General features: G+C 54.2%; 1 protein-coding gene across 9 annotated transcripts in view; it reads left to right on the top strand.

Moving 5' to 3' along the window:
- Pde2a (phosphodiesterase 2A) overlaps positions 1-16,488 on the top strand; it is a 94,565-nt gene that overhangs the window by 61,622 nt on the left and 16,455 nt on the right. For all 9 annotated transcript variants that reach the window (XM_042279411.1, XM_042279393.1, XM_042279398.1 and 6 more), the window contains 4 exons: positions 676-765; positions 3,749-3,837; positions 14,518-14,627; positions 15,462-15,517. In XM_042279411.1, coding sequence (XP_042135345.1) covers positions 676-765; positions 3,749-3,837; positions 14,518-14,627; positions 15,462-15,517 — 345 coding nt within the window. The remainder of the gene's footprint in view (positions 1-675; positions 766-3,748; positions 3,838-14,517; positions 14,628-15,461; positions 15,518-16,488) is intronic.

Here is a 16,488-nt window from a genome sequence, read left to right on the forward strand (position 1 = left end):
ACAGACCTACAGGGAAGACATCAGGAAGGACTTCCAAGGTTTGGGGAGAGGGCACAGCTGAGTGGATGGTGTGAGTCACCATTCTGCCTTGGCCTTGCTCCCCAATTCCGTTACCTTCCTCTTTGATCTCCTGTGGTTCTGGCCAAGTTAATGGAGCGAGAAGAGACCTTTGTTGTCTCAGTTCCGGCTCTCCAAGGACGAGGCCCGTTCCTGGGAGGCGGAGGCTAGGAGGCGATCAAGGTTGACTTTGCCTTCTCCCCTGCTTGTGGTGGCCTAACTCCATCCATCATGCATACCTTTTGTGCTCAGCCACCCCCAACTCTCATGCTTGCTGCTGTCTGCCCAGCTCTAACTCAGCTGAAACTGGGATACATAAGGCCATAGTGCCTCCGACATCTAGATGCCAGAGTATCCCTTTCCTAATGACAGGAAACCCGTGTTGACTCCAGGCTTGCCTTCATAACGCACTGAGAGGCCTTGGCTAGGCCTCTGGTCCATCTCCAAGCCTCAGTTCCCCCATATGCAAGGTGAGGGGACTTGGACAGTCTATGGCCTTAATACTGCTAGAGTCTGATGCTTAAGTGTCTAAGTCTTGGGCGCATCTCACAGTCCCTGGGCCCAGGGCTCGGCCTGGACCACCAGGCAGAATGACCCATGCTCTTTTTTCTCTTCCAGGATGCTTTGCTGAGCCTGGGCGCCGTTATCGACATCGCTGGCCTGCGTCAGGCTGCCAAGGATGCTCTCTCAGCTGTGCTCCCCAGAGTGGTAGGTGTCCACCCTTCACATCGCCTTCCTGCCCTCCCCTTGAGCCTTTGTTTAGCTCTGAGCTGCACCTCACCCTGCACAGACCCTCATTTGGGTTTGGGTGTATGTGTAGCAGGAGAGGTTGAGGATAGCCATGAAGAAGAATTTCCTGGATATCAGGTCTTGGCAGTCCTAGAAGACTCACCCTTATATGTGGACCTAGGATTGGGTGGAAGCAGGAGGCTGGGCAGTTGGCAGTCTTGAAGCTTCTCTCTGTCTCATCATAACACCAAGAATGGGATGGTAGGTGGGGGGCAGGCAACCATGGTCACCTGGGTCCTGAGTACCTTGTTAGGGGCATTGTGCCTCCCTTCCGCAGCCCTTGGCACTTCTGACTCCAATGGCCATTGCTCATTCTCTAAGCAGAAGGCTGTTGAACCAGCTCCCAGGAGTCAAAGCAGCAGGTTACAGCTGTGCCAGATGGAGGGATGCAGGGAACTATGGAGCCCAGAGAACAGGTTTGAATCAACACAAGGAGCATGGAAGACTTCCTGGAGGAGGAAATATCTAAACTAAGTCCCCTTGAACATCCTCTCCCCACTCTACATACCAGCAGAGGCAGCTTTGGCTTCAGGAAACATGGCCAACTCAGGATGCAACCTTCCCACCCCACTGAAGCCTATTGTCCCTGGCTCTGAGTGATGGATGAACCCTCAGAGGCCCAGAGAGGGAGGGTACCTCACCAAGGTCACACAGCATGACAGGGACAAATGGGGCTTGGCATCTGAGTGCCCCTATTCCCTGTCTTCAGCTCTGTCTTCCCCAAACCTCCTAGAAGTTCAGCACCCAGGAGGAGGGCTAATGACTGAGCTTTATTGAGCGTGAAATTGGTAGGAAGTGGGTGGTGTGTTGGCGCCCAAAAACAAATCCTTTGGGAGAGGGTTGTGACTGAGACAACATCTGTCCTGGGGTGGAGGAACATCTGGATGGCAGGTCAAAATGACTGTGGACCTGCCCTGCAAGCCGTGTGTGTGTGTGTGTGTGTGTGTGTGTGCGCGCGCGCGCGCGCCTGTCTTGGTGCCCAGCTAACTACAGCCTAAAGCCCGGGCTGACAGCTGAGGTCCAAGAGGCAGTGAGATATTATTCAAGAGGCCAAGGATGGGCTGGGGGAGCCCAGGCTTGGGGGAGCCTCCGCTTGACTGTAAGGAGGGGCTGGGCCCTGAGGAGTGGGGGTAGGGAGGGGAGGAGGAGAGCTGCAGCACCTGGCTTCCTCATCAGCACCCATTGTGGCAGGCAGCCCCAGTGCAGATGGTGCTGATGTGTACGAAACGCAAAGCAGCCCTCCTACCCAGTAAACTCAGCTAAATTTAACCAGGGTGGCTGGGAGTGAGGGCGGAAGGCGCGGACACACAGAAGTGAAGGGTGGCTCCGCCCCCGCCCCCCTAAGACCGCCCACCTCTCTCTGTGGGAGGATGGACTCGGGGGCACTGGATGCCCTGGTAGGCTCTGAACCTGTCTGAGGAAAAAAGAAAAGAAAAGAAAAAAAGAAAAGAAAACTAAAACAAACAAACAAACAAACAAAACCCTCCAGAGCTCCAGACTGGATGACAAGGAAGGAGGCTGGGTAGAGCTGGGGGCCGGCAGCTCTCTCAAAGTGGCTCTTTGTCCCTGGATTCCGGAAGCTGGGCATTGGTGGTGGCTCACACTTGTGATCCCAGCACTTTGGGAGGCCAAAGCACAAGTCCTCAGCCAGCCTGAACTTTGTAGTGAGTCTGGGGCCAGCCTGAGCTACATGAGAGACCTTGTCTCGAAAACAAAACCAAAAAAACCTCAAACAACACTCCCAGGCCCAGCCTAGACCGTCATCACTGGGCCAAGGGGACTCTGCATGGGCCCAGAGTCTGCCCCTGCCCTCCATTTCCTGGGTCCTGTAATCCCTACCCCACACCAGGACAACTGAACCCAGTCAGTGTCATAGGAGGTCATCGTAGGGTCCTGTGGAATCCCCTGTGGAATATCCAAGGGCCTCAGGAGCAGCTGGTGGGGTTGTGGTGTGTGTTGTGGTGTGTGTTGTGGTGGTGGGGTTGTGGTTTCTCCCCGTGCACTGTGGACCCTGTACTTACTGAGGGAGAACCTTCAACAGCTCCTCCTGAAGCCTCCCTGGCCCCCTCAGCAGAGAGGGGGCTTCCCCAGCCTACCAAAGAGAGTGTGGCTAGGGCCGCTAAGGGTCCCCACGTGGGGAAGGAGATGTTTGTGAGACAATGGCTTTTGCTATTTGTGAGACAAGGCCTGCAACCTGAGCGGTCTGTCCTGGGGGAGTGGGGGGGGGGTTGCTGAATTAAAGACAAGCTTCCAGCCAGCGTTTCCAACTCACCCTGAGCCATGGTGGATCGAAAATGCACGCTTGCTCAGCCTCTGTTCCCAGCTGTTTCTAAGGCCCTTCAGCCCCAGCCCCACTCTCCCTCACCGGTTCACCCCACTGTCAGCTCTGAAATGCTTCTTGTCCTCTGCGCCACCTTGGCCTACCTGGGTTGGTCAGTTCCGAGCCTCGCCCACACCCCATGAGGGTCCAGTCACAGCTGAAAGACTGCCTCTTTTGGGAAGCCCTCCAGGGCCCCATTGCGTTCGGGCACAGTGCCCTGACTATAGTTTCCTGGCTTGGATCATGGGGGTGTTGGAAGGAGAGAGCATCCTAAGCGAGTGTGGCCTGCATGCCATACCAAGTATGGTTTGCCAAATGCCTGAGGCTGGAGTTCAATGTGGGGGTGATTGGCTCACACCTTGGATTTGGGGTGATTGGTAAGGAAAACAGCAGATTTCATGGATTTTGCCTGTCCAGAACCCGTTTCCAAACCACCAGGCTCTAGCCCCCAAGGCCCTGTGGCCTTGCTGTGGACAGATTGGGGCTGGGCAGTAGCTCTCCAGGTCTCCCCTGTGGCCTTGCCTTGGACAGGCGAGGGCTGGGCATACCTCTACAGGGTCTCACAAGTGCTTTTGGTCCTAGGAGACTGTCTACACCTACCTGCTGGAGGGCGAGTCCAGGCTGGTGTGTGAGGACCCGCCTCATGAGCTGCCGCAGGAAGGGAAAATCCGGTAAGTCCTTCTCTGCTTGTCCTCTGTCCTCTGGCACCGCCAAGAGGTCTCAGGGTTGAGGAACCTTCCATGATCATCGCGTCCACCCCCAACTCCAGTCTCCCATCCAGGGGGGGGGGTCCCCAGTTCAGGAGATGCGAAGTAATATCCCTTCCTATGTAGGGAAAGTATTGAGTGGGCAGGTTCCCTCTGCACAGAGTCCTTTTCCACAGCGTTCTTTTCCCATAGAGGTTTGGTTTTGTTTTGAATACAAAGTCTCACAGTGTAGCCCAGGCTGGGTTTGAACTTGCCGTGATCCTCCTACCTCACCCTCCCAAGTGCTGGGGCTCACGAAAGGGATCCATCACGTCCAGCTCCCATAGAGTGGTGGATGGTTGTGGCTGCTCAGAGTGGGGTCTGGGGGCGGCTGGAAGGGGGCTGCAGCATCTCTCAGCTCCAACCCCAGCATGCCCTGAGCATTAGGCTTGGGGTTGGGAATCCCAGTATGCCTGGCTTGCAAGAACACAGTGTCAGCTTCTTGTACCTAAGGTCAGAGATAACACGGGATCTGCAGAAGTTTCTGGACTGCTGCTACCTAGATTCAGTGCCCACCTCCCTGAGTACCAGCTGCGTGCCCTTAACCAGACATCCTTTGGAGTGTGGCTCCATTTTGCTTTACTCTTTGGTGACGTGGTGAGAATAGTAGTGCTTGTAGGGCTGTGGGGATGATTAAATGATCGTGTTTAGTCTGCTCTGGCTATGAGAACCCAGAGCTCAGCACGCTAGGGTGATACCTCTGAGCCCAGTGAGTTCAGCTGCCTCATTTCCCCAGTAAGGACACACTGAGAGACATGTTCAAGACTGCAAGCCAGGCGTGAGGCCGAGCTGGGCCTAAGACGCCGTTCACGGTGGGAGCAGGGAGGCGACAGTCTCTGGAAGGCCCATCCTTGTTATCTAAAGACTATGGGAGCACTGGGTTAGGAGCAGTGGGCGCAGTGGGCGCCGTGAGATGGAGCTGCTCCCAGAAGGCCATGCTCTTTGGGTCCAGGCATGCAGTTCTTTTGATAGTTCCTGGGCTGCGACCCTGGCCACTCTTAGTCACAGAAGTCCTGGGAGAATCCTGCCTGGGGTCCAGGCATGCAGTTCTTTTGATAGTTCCTGGGCTGCTACCCTGGCCACTCTTAGTCACAGAAGTCCTGGGAGAATCCTGCCTGGAGATGCCAGCCTCGTGGTCCTGGGTCCTTTCTGATCCCTGATCCCCTGGGTTCTAAGATGGTGGCCTGTCTCCTTGAGTTCTCCTTGTGGACAGAAGGAGCTGCCCCTCCCCCATTCCAGAGACCTCCCTCTTGTCCTGTCACGGGTCTGGGAGGCCCGTGAGAGTTAACACGCTCCCTTTCCATTTCTGCTCTCAACTTCCCCCTGGAGGACCACTGTGAACAAAGCCACGGTCCCCTCCAGCCTGTGTCCTCTCTAGAGGTTTTTGCCTTGTGTGGTGTTCACATCATCATTTGCCCGATCAAACACTTCCTACTTTTGGGCAACTGAACACAGGGCCTCCTGCATGCTGGGCAAGTACTCTGCTGAGACCCATCCTCCAACCCACGTGTTTGTTTATACTTTTTATTTTGTGACATGGTCTCACTAAGTTGCCCAGGGTAGCCTGGAATTCACTCTGTAGCCCAAGTTAGACTCACACATTTTCTTCTACTGATCTAACCTCCTGGGTAGTTATACCACTGCCAGGCCAGATCGTCTGAATCTTAAAGATAAAAAAAGCTATAACGTCCCTTTTCTCCTCTGAGCCAGTCCCTCCCACCCATAATTCTTCATTTGATATTAGCTCACCTCCTCCAGGAAGTTTCCCAGCAGCCTGGGAAGGCATTCCTGGGGGTTGGGAAGAGGTATACAGAGTGGCAGGCTCTGGAGACAGGAGGGAACCTCCTGAGGAGCTTGCTCTCTCTGGCGCTCCAGGCCATGCTCCCTTGGGGAGTTGGTGGTAACTGCATGCGGGCAGCTTGGAGGGGCTCTGACCTTCTGCATTAGTGGCCTGTTCAGCATCCCCCCACAATGGCTGCCTATCCAGTAGAGCCTTTGGAAAAGGAGAAGAAAAGACAATTAAAACTGAATGCCCAAATGCAGTTAGCCCAGAACTCCAGGGAGATGGGAGGCTAATGCCTGCTGGGACTGGGAAACCAGGGATTCCAGAAGGCAGAAAGGATGGGGTAGTGATGTCCCAGGGCACAGAACTTAGCACACAGCCAGGCCAGTTAGGAGCTCACACCTCTTCTGGAACCTGTTCTGCCTGCCCATACCCGGTCTGGTGTATGGGGCCTGAGTGAGCTCATGCCCACCACTTGGGCTGATGGGCTCAAGGGTGGCCTGGGCCCTGTTCTTGAGTGTTTCCAGCAGAGTGAAGCTTGAGATCCAGGCATGTGGAAGGCAGACAGGCCTGGATTCTGGCCTAGCCTCATCCCTGCCTTCATGTGTCCCATCCTAAGTGCCTCCATTTTGGTTCAGTAAGACAGTGGAGGGCAGGTGCTTAGCAGTGTCCAGAGATTGCTGCTCTCTGCTCCCCAACCCAACTGAAGACTAACCTTGGCTGCCCTCGAGAGAATGAGCTTCCTTTTGGCCTCAGTCTCTTTCTGTGAGATGGGGGAATAGGGTACAGGCTTCTCTTAAGCGTGACCATCAAGAGGTAGAGGAAGCACCTGCCTGTGAGCAGCTATGTGGGCAGTGGAGGGGAGGGGTGCTCCTGCAGGAAACCAGGCTGCTGGCAGCTGCCGGATGACAAACAGCAGCAGGTGTGACTGGAGCCTGGATCATAAAGGCAGATAAGGCTGAGGTGATGGGCAGAAAAGGAGCCGAGACGGTGGTCCGACTCTGCCCACTCTGCGGGCGTCATGGCATGCTCATTTTAGGGGCTCCAGCGTGGTCTGCCTGTGTGTCTTCCCATGCTTGCTTGTACCCTTTGCTCCCCTGAATAATCCTTCCCTGCCCATCCTCAGTGGCTCAGCTGAGACCCACTTCAGGAGCCATGCACAAGGGATTCCCTGCCGATGAGAAAGAGCCAGTCTTCACAAAAGGGGCAGGTCACTGTGGCCTCCCGAGGGAGAATCTGTCCTCAGAAGAGCCGGGCCTGGAAAGCAGTGCTGCTGTGATGACAATCCCATTGCTCTCTCCCTGGGACTCCATCTACCCCTCTGTAAGATGGGGAGGTCGGACCAGCCCTGAATTCTACTGGCTTCAACAGGAACCCTGGACCGGAAAGGAGAGAACCCTTGAAGCTTCCCACCCCAGGCTCCTAGCCTGTTTCAGACCCCCACCAGACAACTACCTCTTGGCATCTCAAAGTCTCAGATTCCCCACTGCCAGGTACAGGAGCTTCAGGCCTTCCAGCTGCCACTTGTCTAGCCTTGGCTACCATCTGCAGTGTCTTCCTCAGGGCAAACCTGGTCTCTTGTCGTGGCAGAATCCGATGTCCACCTGGTTTGTCTTGGAGGCCACAGGGACTATCTGTTCCCATTTCTGGAGTCTTATATTCTGGTGCAGGAGAGCCCGGTGATGGCCTAGATCATAATTTGTCTCCAAGAGAGATGAAAGGGCAGAGAGAGATGATTAATGCTCAGTGGAAGTGCAAGGCTAAGTGAGGGATGGGGGCGTAGTGAAGAGATGGAGGATCAGTGAGGGATGGGGTTCAGTGAGGGGTGGGGTTCAGTGAGGGATGGGGTTCAGTGGGGGATGGGGTTCAGTGAGGGATGGGGTTCAGTGAGGGATGGGGTTCAGTGAGGGATGGGGTTCAGTGAGGGCCTGGGGTTCAGTGAGGGATGGGGTTCAGTGAGGGCCTGGGGTTCAGTGAGGCATGGGGTTCAGTGAGGGATGGGGTTCAGTGAGGGATGGGGTCCAGTGAGGGATGGGGTTCAGTGAGGGATGGGGTTCAGTGAGGGATGGGGTCCAGTGAGGGATGGGGTCCAGTGAGGGATGGGGTTCAGTGAGGGATGGGGTTCAGTGAGGGATGGGGTTCAGTGAGGGATGGGGTTCAGTGAGGGGTGGGGTCCAGTGAGGGGTGGGGTTCAGCGAGGGATGGGGTTCAGTGAGGGATGGGGTTCAGTGAGGACCTGGGGTTCAGTGAGGGATGGGGTTCAGTGAGGACCTGGGGTTCAGTGAGGGATGGGGTTCAGTGAGAGCATGGGGTTCAGTGAGGCATGAGTTTCAGTGAGGGGTTCAAGGGCACAGTTCAGCGTGGCGGGGAGGCTCAGCTGCAAGAACGTGAGTCCTGGCCACACTGCATCCACTCCCGGGAAGCAGTGAAGAGTGAACACTCAACTAGCTTTCTTCTTATTCAGTCTGAGATCCCAGCCCACGGAATGGGCTGCCCACACTTAGGATGAGTTCCTACACTGATGAACCCAGTCTAGAAAATTCCTCACACACATGCCGGGAGATCTGTCTCCAAGGCGATTCCACGTCCTGTCAAGCTGACAACCAATATAAACCGTCGCAGAGGCTGAGTGAAGGGTGGGAATCAGTGGGGGATGGAAACTGAGTTAGGGCATGGAGGATAAGTTAAGTGGGGCTCAGTGGGGTGGGTTAGGGTGAAAAAGACTCAATGAGGGGGCAGGATGAAGGGGCGGGGCTCGGTGAGGGGCGGGACCCAGTGAGGGGCGGGGCCCAGCGAGGGGCGGGGCTCGGTGGAGATGAAGGATCTGTAAGGAGAAGGGCTCAGGGAGCTGAATGATCCAGTGAGAAGATGGAATTTGTGGGAAAGGGCTCATTGAAAGTGGGCTCAGGCCGGGCGTGGTGGCGCACGCCTTTAATCCCAGCACTCGGGAGGCAGAGCCAGGCGGATCTCTGTGAGTTCGAGGCCAGCCTGGGCTACCAAGTGAGCTCCAGGAAAGGCGCAAAGCTACACAGAGAAACCCTGTCTCGAAAAAACCAAAAAAAAAAAAAAAAAAAAAAAAAAAACCAAAAAAAAAAAAAAAAAAAAAAAGTGGGCTCAGTATGAAGCTTGGGTGTTCGGTTAGGGCTGGGTTCAGTGGGGAGTGGTGAAGGATGATGGTCAGTGAGGGAGCAGGTAAGGGGCAGGTCTCAGTAAAGGAGGAGGCAGAGAAGGATGCAGGAGCTCCGGGGAGGTGGAAAGGGCCTGGACACGTGGCCTTTTCCAGGCTATTGACCTTACCAACACACAGCTTTCCCCTCTACTCTCTCTCCATTAAACAAATAGTTGTTAAAGGAACGGAACTGTCATAAACTCCACACCCATTGCTCTCTGCACTCCGTGCCCATCTGTCTTTTTCTTCAGTGGGGCAGGCCACGACCACCCCGGCACCAAGACGGAGTCAATGAAACTCAGTCTGGGCAGTTGGACTTGGGGGATCGAGTCCCCTGTCCCCCAGTGCTCATCATCAGCCTGGAGGATGGTGGGGAGGGGTGAGAAGAGGCAGGAGGTTCTCTGAAGGAAGCGGGAAGTGAGCGGGAAGAACTCTGGGGTTTAGCAGTAGTGGAGCCTCTCCTGGTGGGGGAGGAACCCTCAGCTCACCACCCTTCTATACAGTCTGTAGGCATTTGTGGAGCCTTCAGGTGGCATATTATGGGAAGGGTGTGACCAAGTAAATGGGGGCCCATGGGAGTGTGTGTAACATGCCCCTGCCTGGGGCTATGTGCTGTGACTGGACCAGGGAGGACAGAATTCAAGCAAGGTGCCAGAACTTCCTAAGAGTTCAGGGTTTGGGGAGGCACTGATGCTTGGTGAGGACCCGGTTCCAGTCAAGGCTGCTCTCTCAGCCTGCCTCTCAGCTTTGGTCCCAAAGCTACTGAGACTAGATTTCCAGTGTCAATATTCTTTTTCTAGAGAGAGTTTTACCCAGGTCGATGGCTTGAAAGATCTGCAACCACACTCAGCCATGTCTTTTGCTGCTCAAATCCCTGTCAGGGTTTCCTCTGCCCCAGGATCAAACCCAGCTCCCCAGGGCCCTAGGCTCCCGCTGGCCCCGCCTTCCACTGCCCAGCCACACCTACTTTCTGGTGGCTGTTACTCTCCAGCAGGCCTGTGATCCTCTCCTCTTTGAGCCTTCCCACATTCAGTTCCCGCTGCCCGATCATCCTATTGTGTCTGTCTGTCTGACCTCTGTGTGTCCTTCAGGACGCAGGCATCTCCTTCAGGAAGCCTTTTCTGACTTCACTTCCATTCCATAGGAGGGTGGACCGGGCAGGCTCTTCATCCCTTTGTCGTAGCTCTGGCACCCATCTCCATTGTGGGTCTGTGTGTCTGTCTCTACATGATGCTGGGATCCCTGAGTCAGGTGGGAGTCCCATCCTTCACGTCAGCTTCCACTGTTGAAGTTGACCCAGAAGGGCCAAGTAGGATGAGACTGCAGTGTGTACCCATGAGGCCTTTTGTCTAGGAAGTGGATTCTTATTCGGCTAAGGAGGACAGTTAGAAACCCAGACAGGAGGCCGGTGGCTGGGGTAGAGTATCTCCGCTGAGGCTGGGCAGTAGCTTGGGAATAGGGAGCAGGGACAGTTGTGAGTGGCACATGGGGGGCCACTCATCAGTTACTGAGAGGACTTGAGGAAGAGAGGGACACCAGGACAGTTGACAGCTGAGTCACAGGAGGCACCCTGCTTTGACAGGAAGGAGATAGAGAAGGTACATTCGGGCTGAAATATCTTTGCTGCACTTCAGGGACATCCAGGATGACCCCGATACCTCCAGGCAGCCTTTGAGTTTCTGGAGTCTGGAGCTGTGAACCAGATCCAGAGACTCCTGAGGCCGTGTGCACAGGATCCTGGGGGGGCAGGCGCAGCTGGGTCTAGGAGTGGGGAGTAGGATCGTCTGGGCTGGTGGGTGAGGTTTCATAGTTTACTGACCAGCAGCGCAGGGACCTTCACCACATTGTTGCTTCCAGCATGTCTGAGGCCACCCAGCAGGGTGGGGTGTGAAACTCCCAAGAAGCCCCAGCCTTCATCAGTTTGGTCAACAGGAAAGGTGGCTCCCATTGCCCTCCTGCCTCCCTGCTTTCAAGCAGTTGGAACAGCCAAGAACTGGTTCCCATCACTCAGGAGCCGCGAAGGCTCTGGGTTTGAAGGGCATCAGATGGGAGACACAGTGGCTCTTGTAGATTCTGAGCTGGTCAGCAGGGCCAGGAGAGAATGAGTCTGGTTCAGAATACTGTGTTGTGACCTTGAGAGAGATGTTCGACCTCTTTGGTCCTTGCCTTCTCCAGCAGCTGTGACCTCCTGACTTGGTGACTTGCAGGCCACTCCCTCCCTTTCCTCATCTGATCTGGGCTGTATTCCCCTAATGACCCCGTTTGCACGCTCCAGAGTCCCAACTTTTCTATCCAGGCCAGGCAGTTCTTATAAACACAATAAGGGGAAATAGCATGAAAGATGAGGAACCCAGGGCAATTAATCATCAGGGAGTGACATTTGGTGAAAAATCAGGTGCTTAATTAAGCAGGAAGAGTCAGAGGCCTGGGGGAAGATGACGTGTGTGGAAGGCAGAGAGAAATCTCTTCTTCTCACAACCAACCTCTCTTGCCTTGGTTCCTACCCCCACATACACCAGTCCCCTGCTTGAGGCTCACACTCCACATGTCTTTGGGGTTGTCCAAGCATGGTGATTAAACCAAAATCTGGTGCCAGCTGCCTGGGTTCAGAGCTTCATTCTCCCACTTATTAGCTATGTGACCACAGACAGGTCACTTAACCAGTCTATACCTCAGCCTCTCTATTGCAAAACGAAGATGACAACCATTTTTAATCCCTAGAGTGGTAAGGGACTCTGAATTAATATGTGATGGTTAATCTCATTGCCAACTTGTTTGGAGCTGGCATCACCTCGGAAACAGCAGTGGATGTGTCGGTGGGGGTGCTGCCAGAGAGGTTTAGCAGGAGTGAAGACCTACTCTGGGCACTGCCATCACAGAGGCTGAGTGAGGGTAGGCATCGGTGGGGGGTGGAACTGAGTTAGGGCATGGAGGATAAGTTAAGTGGGGTTCAGTGGAGTAGTTTGGAGTAACCGAAAAACCCAATGAAGGACACAGTGAGGGGGCGGGGCTCAGCGAGGGGCGGGGCTCAGTGGGGGGCGGGGCTCAGTAAAGAGAAGGGCTATGGCATGAAATCCTGCACTGAATATGTATGAGGAAGCGCTCTGAGCATCACCATTCACCTTCCTCTGCTCCCTGACTATAACACAATGCAACCAGTTGCCTCGAATTCCTGCGGCAACAAAATGGAACTGCTTTCACCACCATGCTAACCCCTGCCCCCACTATGATAACTGCGCCATCAAAGTATGTGCCAAAACAAACAAACAAACAAACAAACAAAAACAAACACCTTCCTTCTTTAATTGTTTTTGATGTGTATTTTGCCTCAGAAAGGAAAAGAAGTTAATATAGAAATTGGTACCAGAAGTGGGGTCATTGCTGTAATAATCCTGAGCATGTGGCTTGTAGGTCTTTAGAACTGCTTTGTGGGAAAGATGTGAGCTATTTTTTGGAGCTGGAGGCTAGAGCAGCCCTAGAATGTTATAACAGGAGCTTAATGGACCATGTGTAATGGACTTGTGTAAGTGCGGAAAACCAGAATTCCAGTAGAAATGTGATCAATGAAGTTGTGTCTCACAAAATTTCAAATAGGAATGAGGAGTCTTTTGGGAACTGGATGTTTGTTTTATATCCTGCAAATAATCTGAAACATTCAGGCTGTGGCATGGTTATTGCTCGCTGCATCTATGGAGACTTATAATGAGAATTCAAAGCAGAAAGGTATGAAAAATGTGCAGTTTATCAAGGAAAGGAATGTGAATGTGGAGGTTAAAGCTGTAGACATTAGCCATGTAGACATGTCAGTGGGTGCTGACAGGTGTCTACAAGTTTATGAGATTTGCAACATTAAACAGAAACATTTTACTTTGCACTGAGCCAATAGGAAATGTGGTCTGAGGGCTAAGCTGTACCCATTGGAAGCTCCAGGTTTTAAAAATACAGATTCATTCAAAAGGAAAGAGATTCAATGGAAAATGCCGCTGTAGGGGCCTCTTGGCCCCCAAACATCTGCATAGGGAAAGATTTTCCTAGTTGAGCCACCCAAGTGTACAGCTGTGGTAGAAGTGGGCCAGACTGCATCATCAGCTGATATCAGAGCTTCAAAGTGTCATCCATATGGTTTCTGTTTGGCACATGTGAAATATAAGAGTCATAGGACCATGTGGGTGTGACTCTTACACATAAACTGTTGGTTCTAATGCGGCACTTTTACTCTGAAAAGTCATGAGGCAGGACAAAATCCATTATCAGAGCAGAGTTTTATTAGGAGAAGGGAGGAATAGAAGAGAGCGTGACCAGGCTTGTGGAAGACTTGTGTACAGAGGAGAAGAAGGAGAAGAGGAAGGAGAGGAAGAGGGAGGGGGAGGGGGAGAGGGAGAAGGAGGGGGAGGAGGAGAGGGAGGAGGAGAGGGAGAGGGAGAAGGAGGGGGAGGAGAGGGAGAAGGAGGAGAGGGAGAGGGAGAGGGAGAAGGAGAGGGAGGAGAGGGAGGAGGGGGAGGGGCCTGTGTCCCGAGTCTTATAGATTCCCCTGCACATGCACATATGGGCTTATGGAGTTACGCCATGCATGCGCAGATTGTGTGATCATGCTGCGGGCAAATTACACGCAGCTCACGGACATAAGGCCCCTTACTTGGCTACTGAACTGAGTGTGTGTGGTCATGTAGCTGGAGGAGTGGCCAGGAATCCCAACATAAACTACATACAGTTTCCATCAGGAGGTGGACTTGCAGAACCAGAGGATGAATGTTATGATTTAAAGTGATGTGTTTGGGTAGCAGGTGGCTTGTCATGGTTGATCTTCATTGTAAGAGTAGCTGGGTTTGGAACTACCTAGGAGATACACCTCTGTGTGAGAGGTTTAATTAAAGCACCCCATGGGCTAGGGTCCCAAGTTGAATTTAAAAAAGAAACAAATGGGACGTCAGGCTGAACACCGGTATTCATCTCTTTCTGCTTCCTGACTATGCAAGGCGACTAACGGCCTCATGCTTCTGTGGCCACACCTACAGCCGCCCTTACAGCCATGCCTTCCCTGTCACAGTGGGCTGTAGCCTCAAACCGCGAACCCAAACAAACCCTTCCTCGCTTGAGTGGCTTTTGTCGAGGATTTTGTTGCGGCATGAAGAAAAAGTAACTTGTACATTGTCTATGTTAAGGTGCATGTGTGATCTGACTGTGACGGTGCGCAGGGAATGCCCGGCGACTAGCGAGGTGGTTCCCGTGTAGTGCCCCTCTTATGCTTAGCGCTAAAACCTGTGGAACAGATGGGAGACTTGTGTACTCCTCAATTCAGTTCCTCCTGGGATGCTCAGGTCAAGGAGCAAGGTCAGGACTTGAGTTGACACCCCCAGCTGTGAGCCCTGATGTTCCTGCACTCTCTGTTACCCAAAGATCTGCCCTGGACCTTTTCCACATCTACAGTCAAATGGAAGATCAGGCTGTGGCCACCAGCCCTTCTACACGGGTTGGGGTGGGGCAGGGTCCCACTCTCACTTCGACCTCCCTTATGTCCACCAAGACGCAAATCGTCTAGATGCCTGTGTGTGTGTTTAGGGTTCAGCCTGTTGGTATCCTTCAGGCTGGTGGGGGTGGGTCCAACTCCCCCTTGATCCAGGGCCCAAGCGGTGAGACCATGTCTTATTTTCAGAGAGGCGGTGACCTCCGGGAAGCGGCTGAGCTGCAATGGACTGGGCTCCTCAGACCTGCTAGGAAAGCCCTTGACTAGGCTGGAGGCTCCGCTGGCTCCTGGCACCCAAGGTAAGGGCTGGGAACTGGACAGGGATGGGGCAGGCTGTGGTTCAGCTCCCAGGTCGGGTCTGCTTTCTACTCGCCCCCATCTGTCTCCTCCTTTTGCTCTGCGTCTCCAGCAACCCCTCCTCTAATTCTCTCTAACATGCTACTAATGCCCCAGAGCCTCAGTTTCCTGACTGTAAAATGGGACGGCGGCGCCTTTCTTGAGGGGATGTTTCTGAGGCACAGATGAGATGGCATGGGTTAAGGGCCTGGCCCCCTAGGCTTCAGTGCCTGGCGGCTGCTGTCACCCTGTGCTCGTGCCTGTGCCCAGATGGGGCTGTAGTTGCTGTCGTGCTCTCTGTCACTGTCCGTGTCTGTTTCTTGTCCTCTCCATGCCCCCTGCCCGCCATGTCTCTCTCTGCCTCATGTCTCAGTCTCTCTAGGTCTCTGTCCTCTGTCTCGATGTGGAAAGTGCACAAGCCTGGGAGTCAGGAGGCCTGACTTGCTGAGTGATCTTGGGCAAGTCACTTCCCCTTTCTGGCCCTCGGCTCCCCACTTGTAGAACAAGGATGCTCGTCCTTGCCTGCCTCCCTCCCTCCCTCACTCCCAGGGTTTCTGGGAGAATCACAAGAAAGCTGTCAAGTGAGGGGCTCTCCTTCTGTTCAGGGGTTGTTGCCGTGGTTGCTTCTGTCACTGACTCAGGTCCGCTCTCCGTCTTACCGGGCCTCTGGGTCTCTCTGTGTCTTTGCCCCAGCCTCTCTGTCTGCGTCTCTGTCTCCTTCCCCGGGTCCTCATTCAGTGTCTCCGGGCCTCACGGGGCCTGCAGCACCACCTCATTGCCCTCTCTCCCCCCCGCAGTGCTGATCATACCCCTGGTGGGCAAGGAGGCTGGAACCGTGGCAGCTGTCATCTTGGTAAGAGCCTGCCCACGTGGCTGGGTTGTGGGTAGGATGAGGGTGAGGAAAGCAGGGGGGACATCTGTGGCTGGAGTCTGCCCCCCCCCCCCGTGTGTGTGTGTGTGTGTGTGTGTGTGTGTGTGCATGTGCGCGCCCTAGAGAGAGGAGGTGGCATTCAAGGCACCTGGGATAGACTGGAGGCAAATGAGGCTTGGCCAGAGCCTGGATCAACTTCACAGTTGGGCCTCACCCTGGCAGGAAGAACCCACTGGTCCACTGGGTAACCCAAGCTCCATCTAGACCTAGCTTCATCAGTGTCCTCTTGGGAAACTCTGGATGGGTTATGGGTAGTGTCCAAGAGGACAGGGACAGTGAGGTGATTGTGACCAACAGACACTGAAAGGGCACGGGTAGCCGTGAGACTGTCAACCACTAGAGACACTTAGGCAGTTTAAATGTCAGAACTGGGGAAGCTTGGGACTTAAGGAGAGGTGGGTGTCCCTGATGGAGCTGCCTGGGTGACAACCAGGGACCGAGATGACCCTTGAAACTGTGAACCAGAGGGAAGAGAAGGGGCCTCCCTCAGAGGTGGAGATGCACAGGGATTAAAGGAGTTGTTTTTCCTGGGCTCCTGGGTGCTCTCTGCTGCCCCTCACGGGGGTCTCCCAGGCCCCTGCTTCACAGCTCCTTGGAAAGGTGGCTGAGTCTTGCCAGCAAAGATTCTATTACTCTTCTGATCCCTTTTCCCATATGGAGATGGAAGTCAAAATCCTTGTCCTATCCCAGGAAAAGGCTTGCACCCCAAGTCACAGTTACTGGGAATCTGCCAGCGTCAGAGTGGCGCCGCCCGGGACAAATAAACTAGGCACCAAGGGACTCCTCCCGAGCTCATTAAAAGGGAATTAAAGGTTTCCGAGGCGCCTGACCTTTCCTGAGCTGCGGGGCAGGCGGTGGGAGTGGAGAGGACAGCTACCAGCTGCGATGGGGTG

Source organism: Peromyscus maniculatus, chromosome 1, assembly GCF_049852395.1.
Source record: "Peromyscus maniculatus bairdii isolate BWxNUB_F1_BW_parent chromosome 1, HU_Pman_BW_mat_3.1, whole genome shotgun sequence".
NCBI classification, from domain to species: Eukaryota; Metazoa; Chordata; class Mammalia; order Rodentia; family Cricetidae; genus Peromyscus; species Peromyscus maniculatus.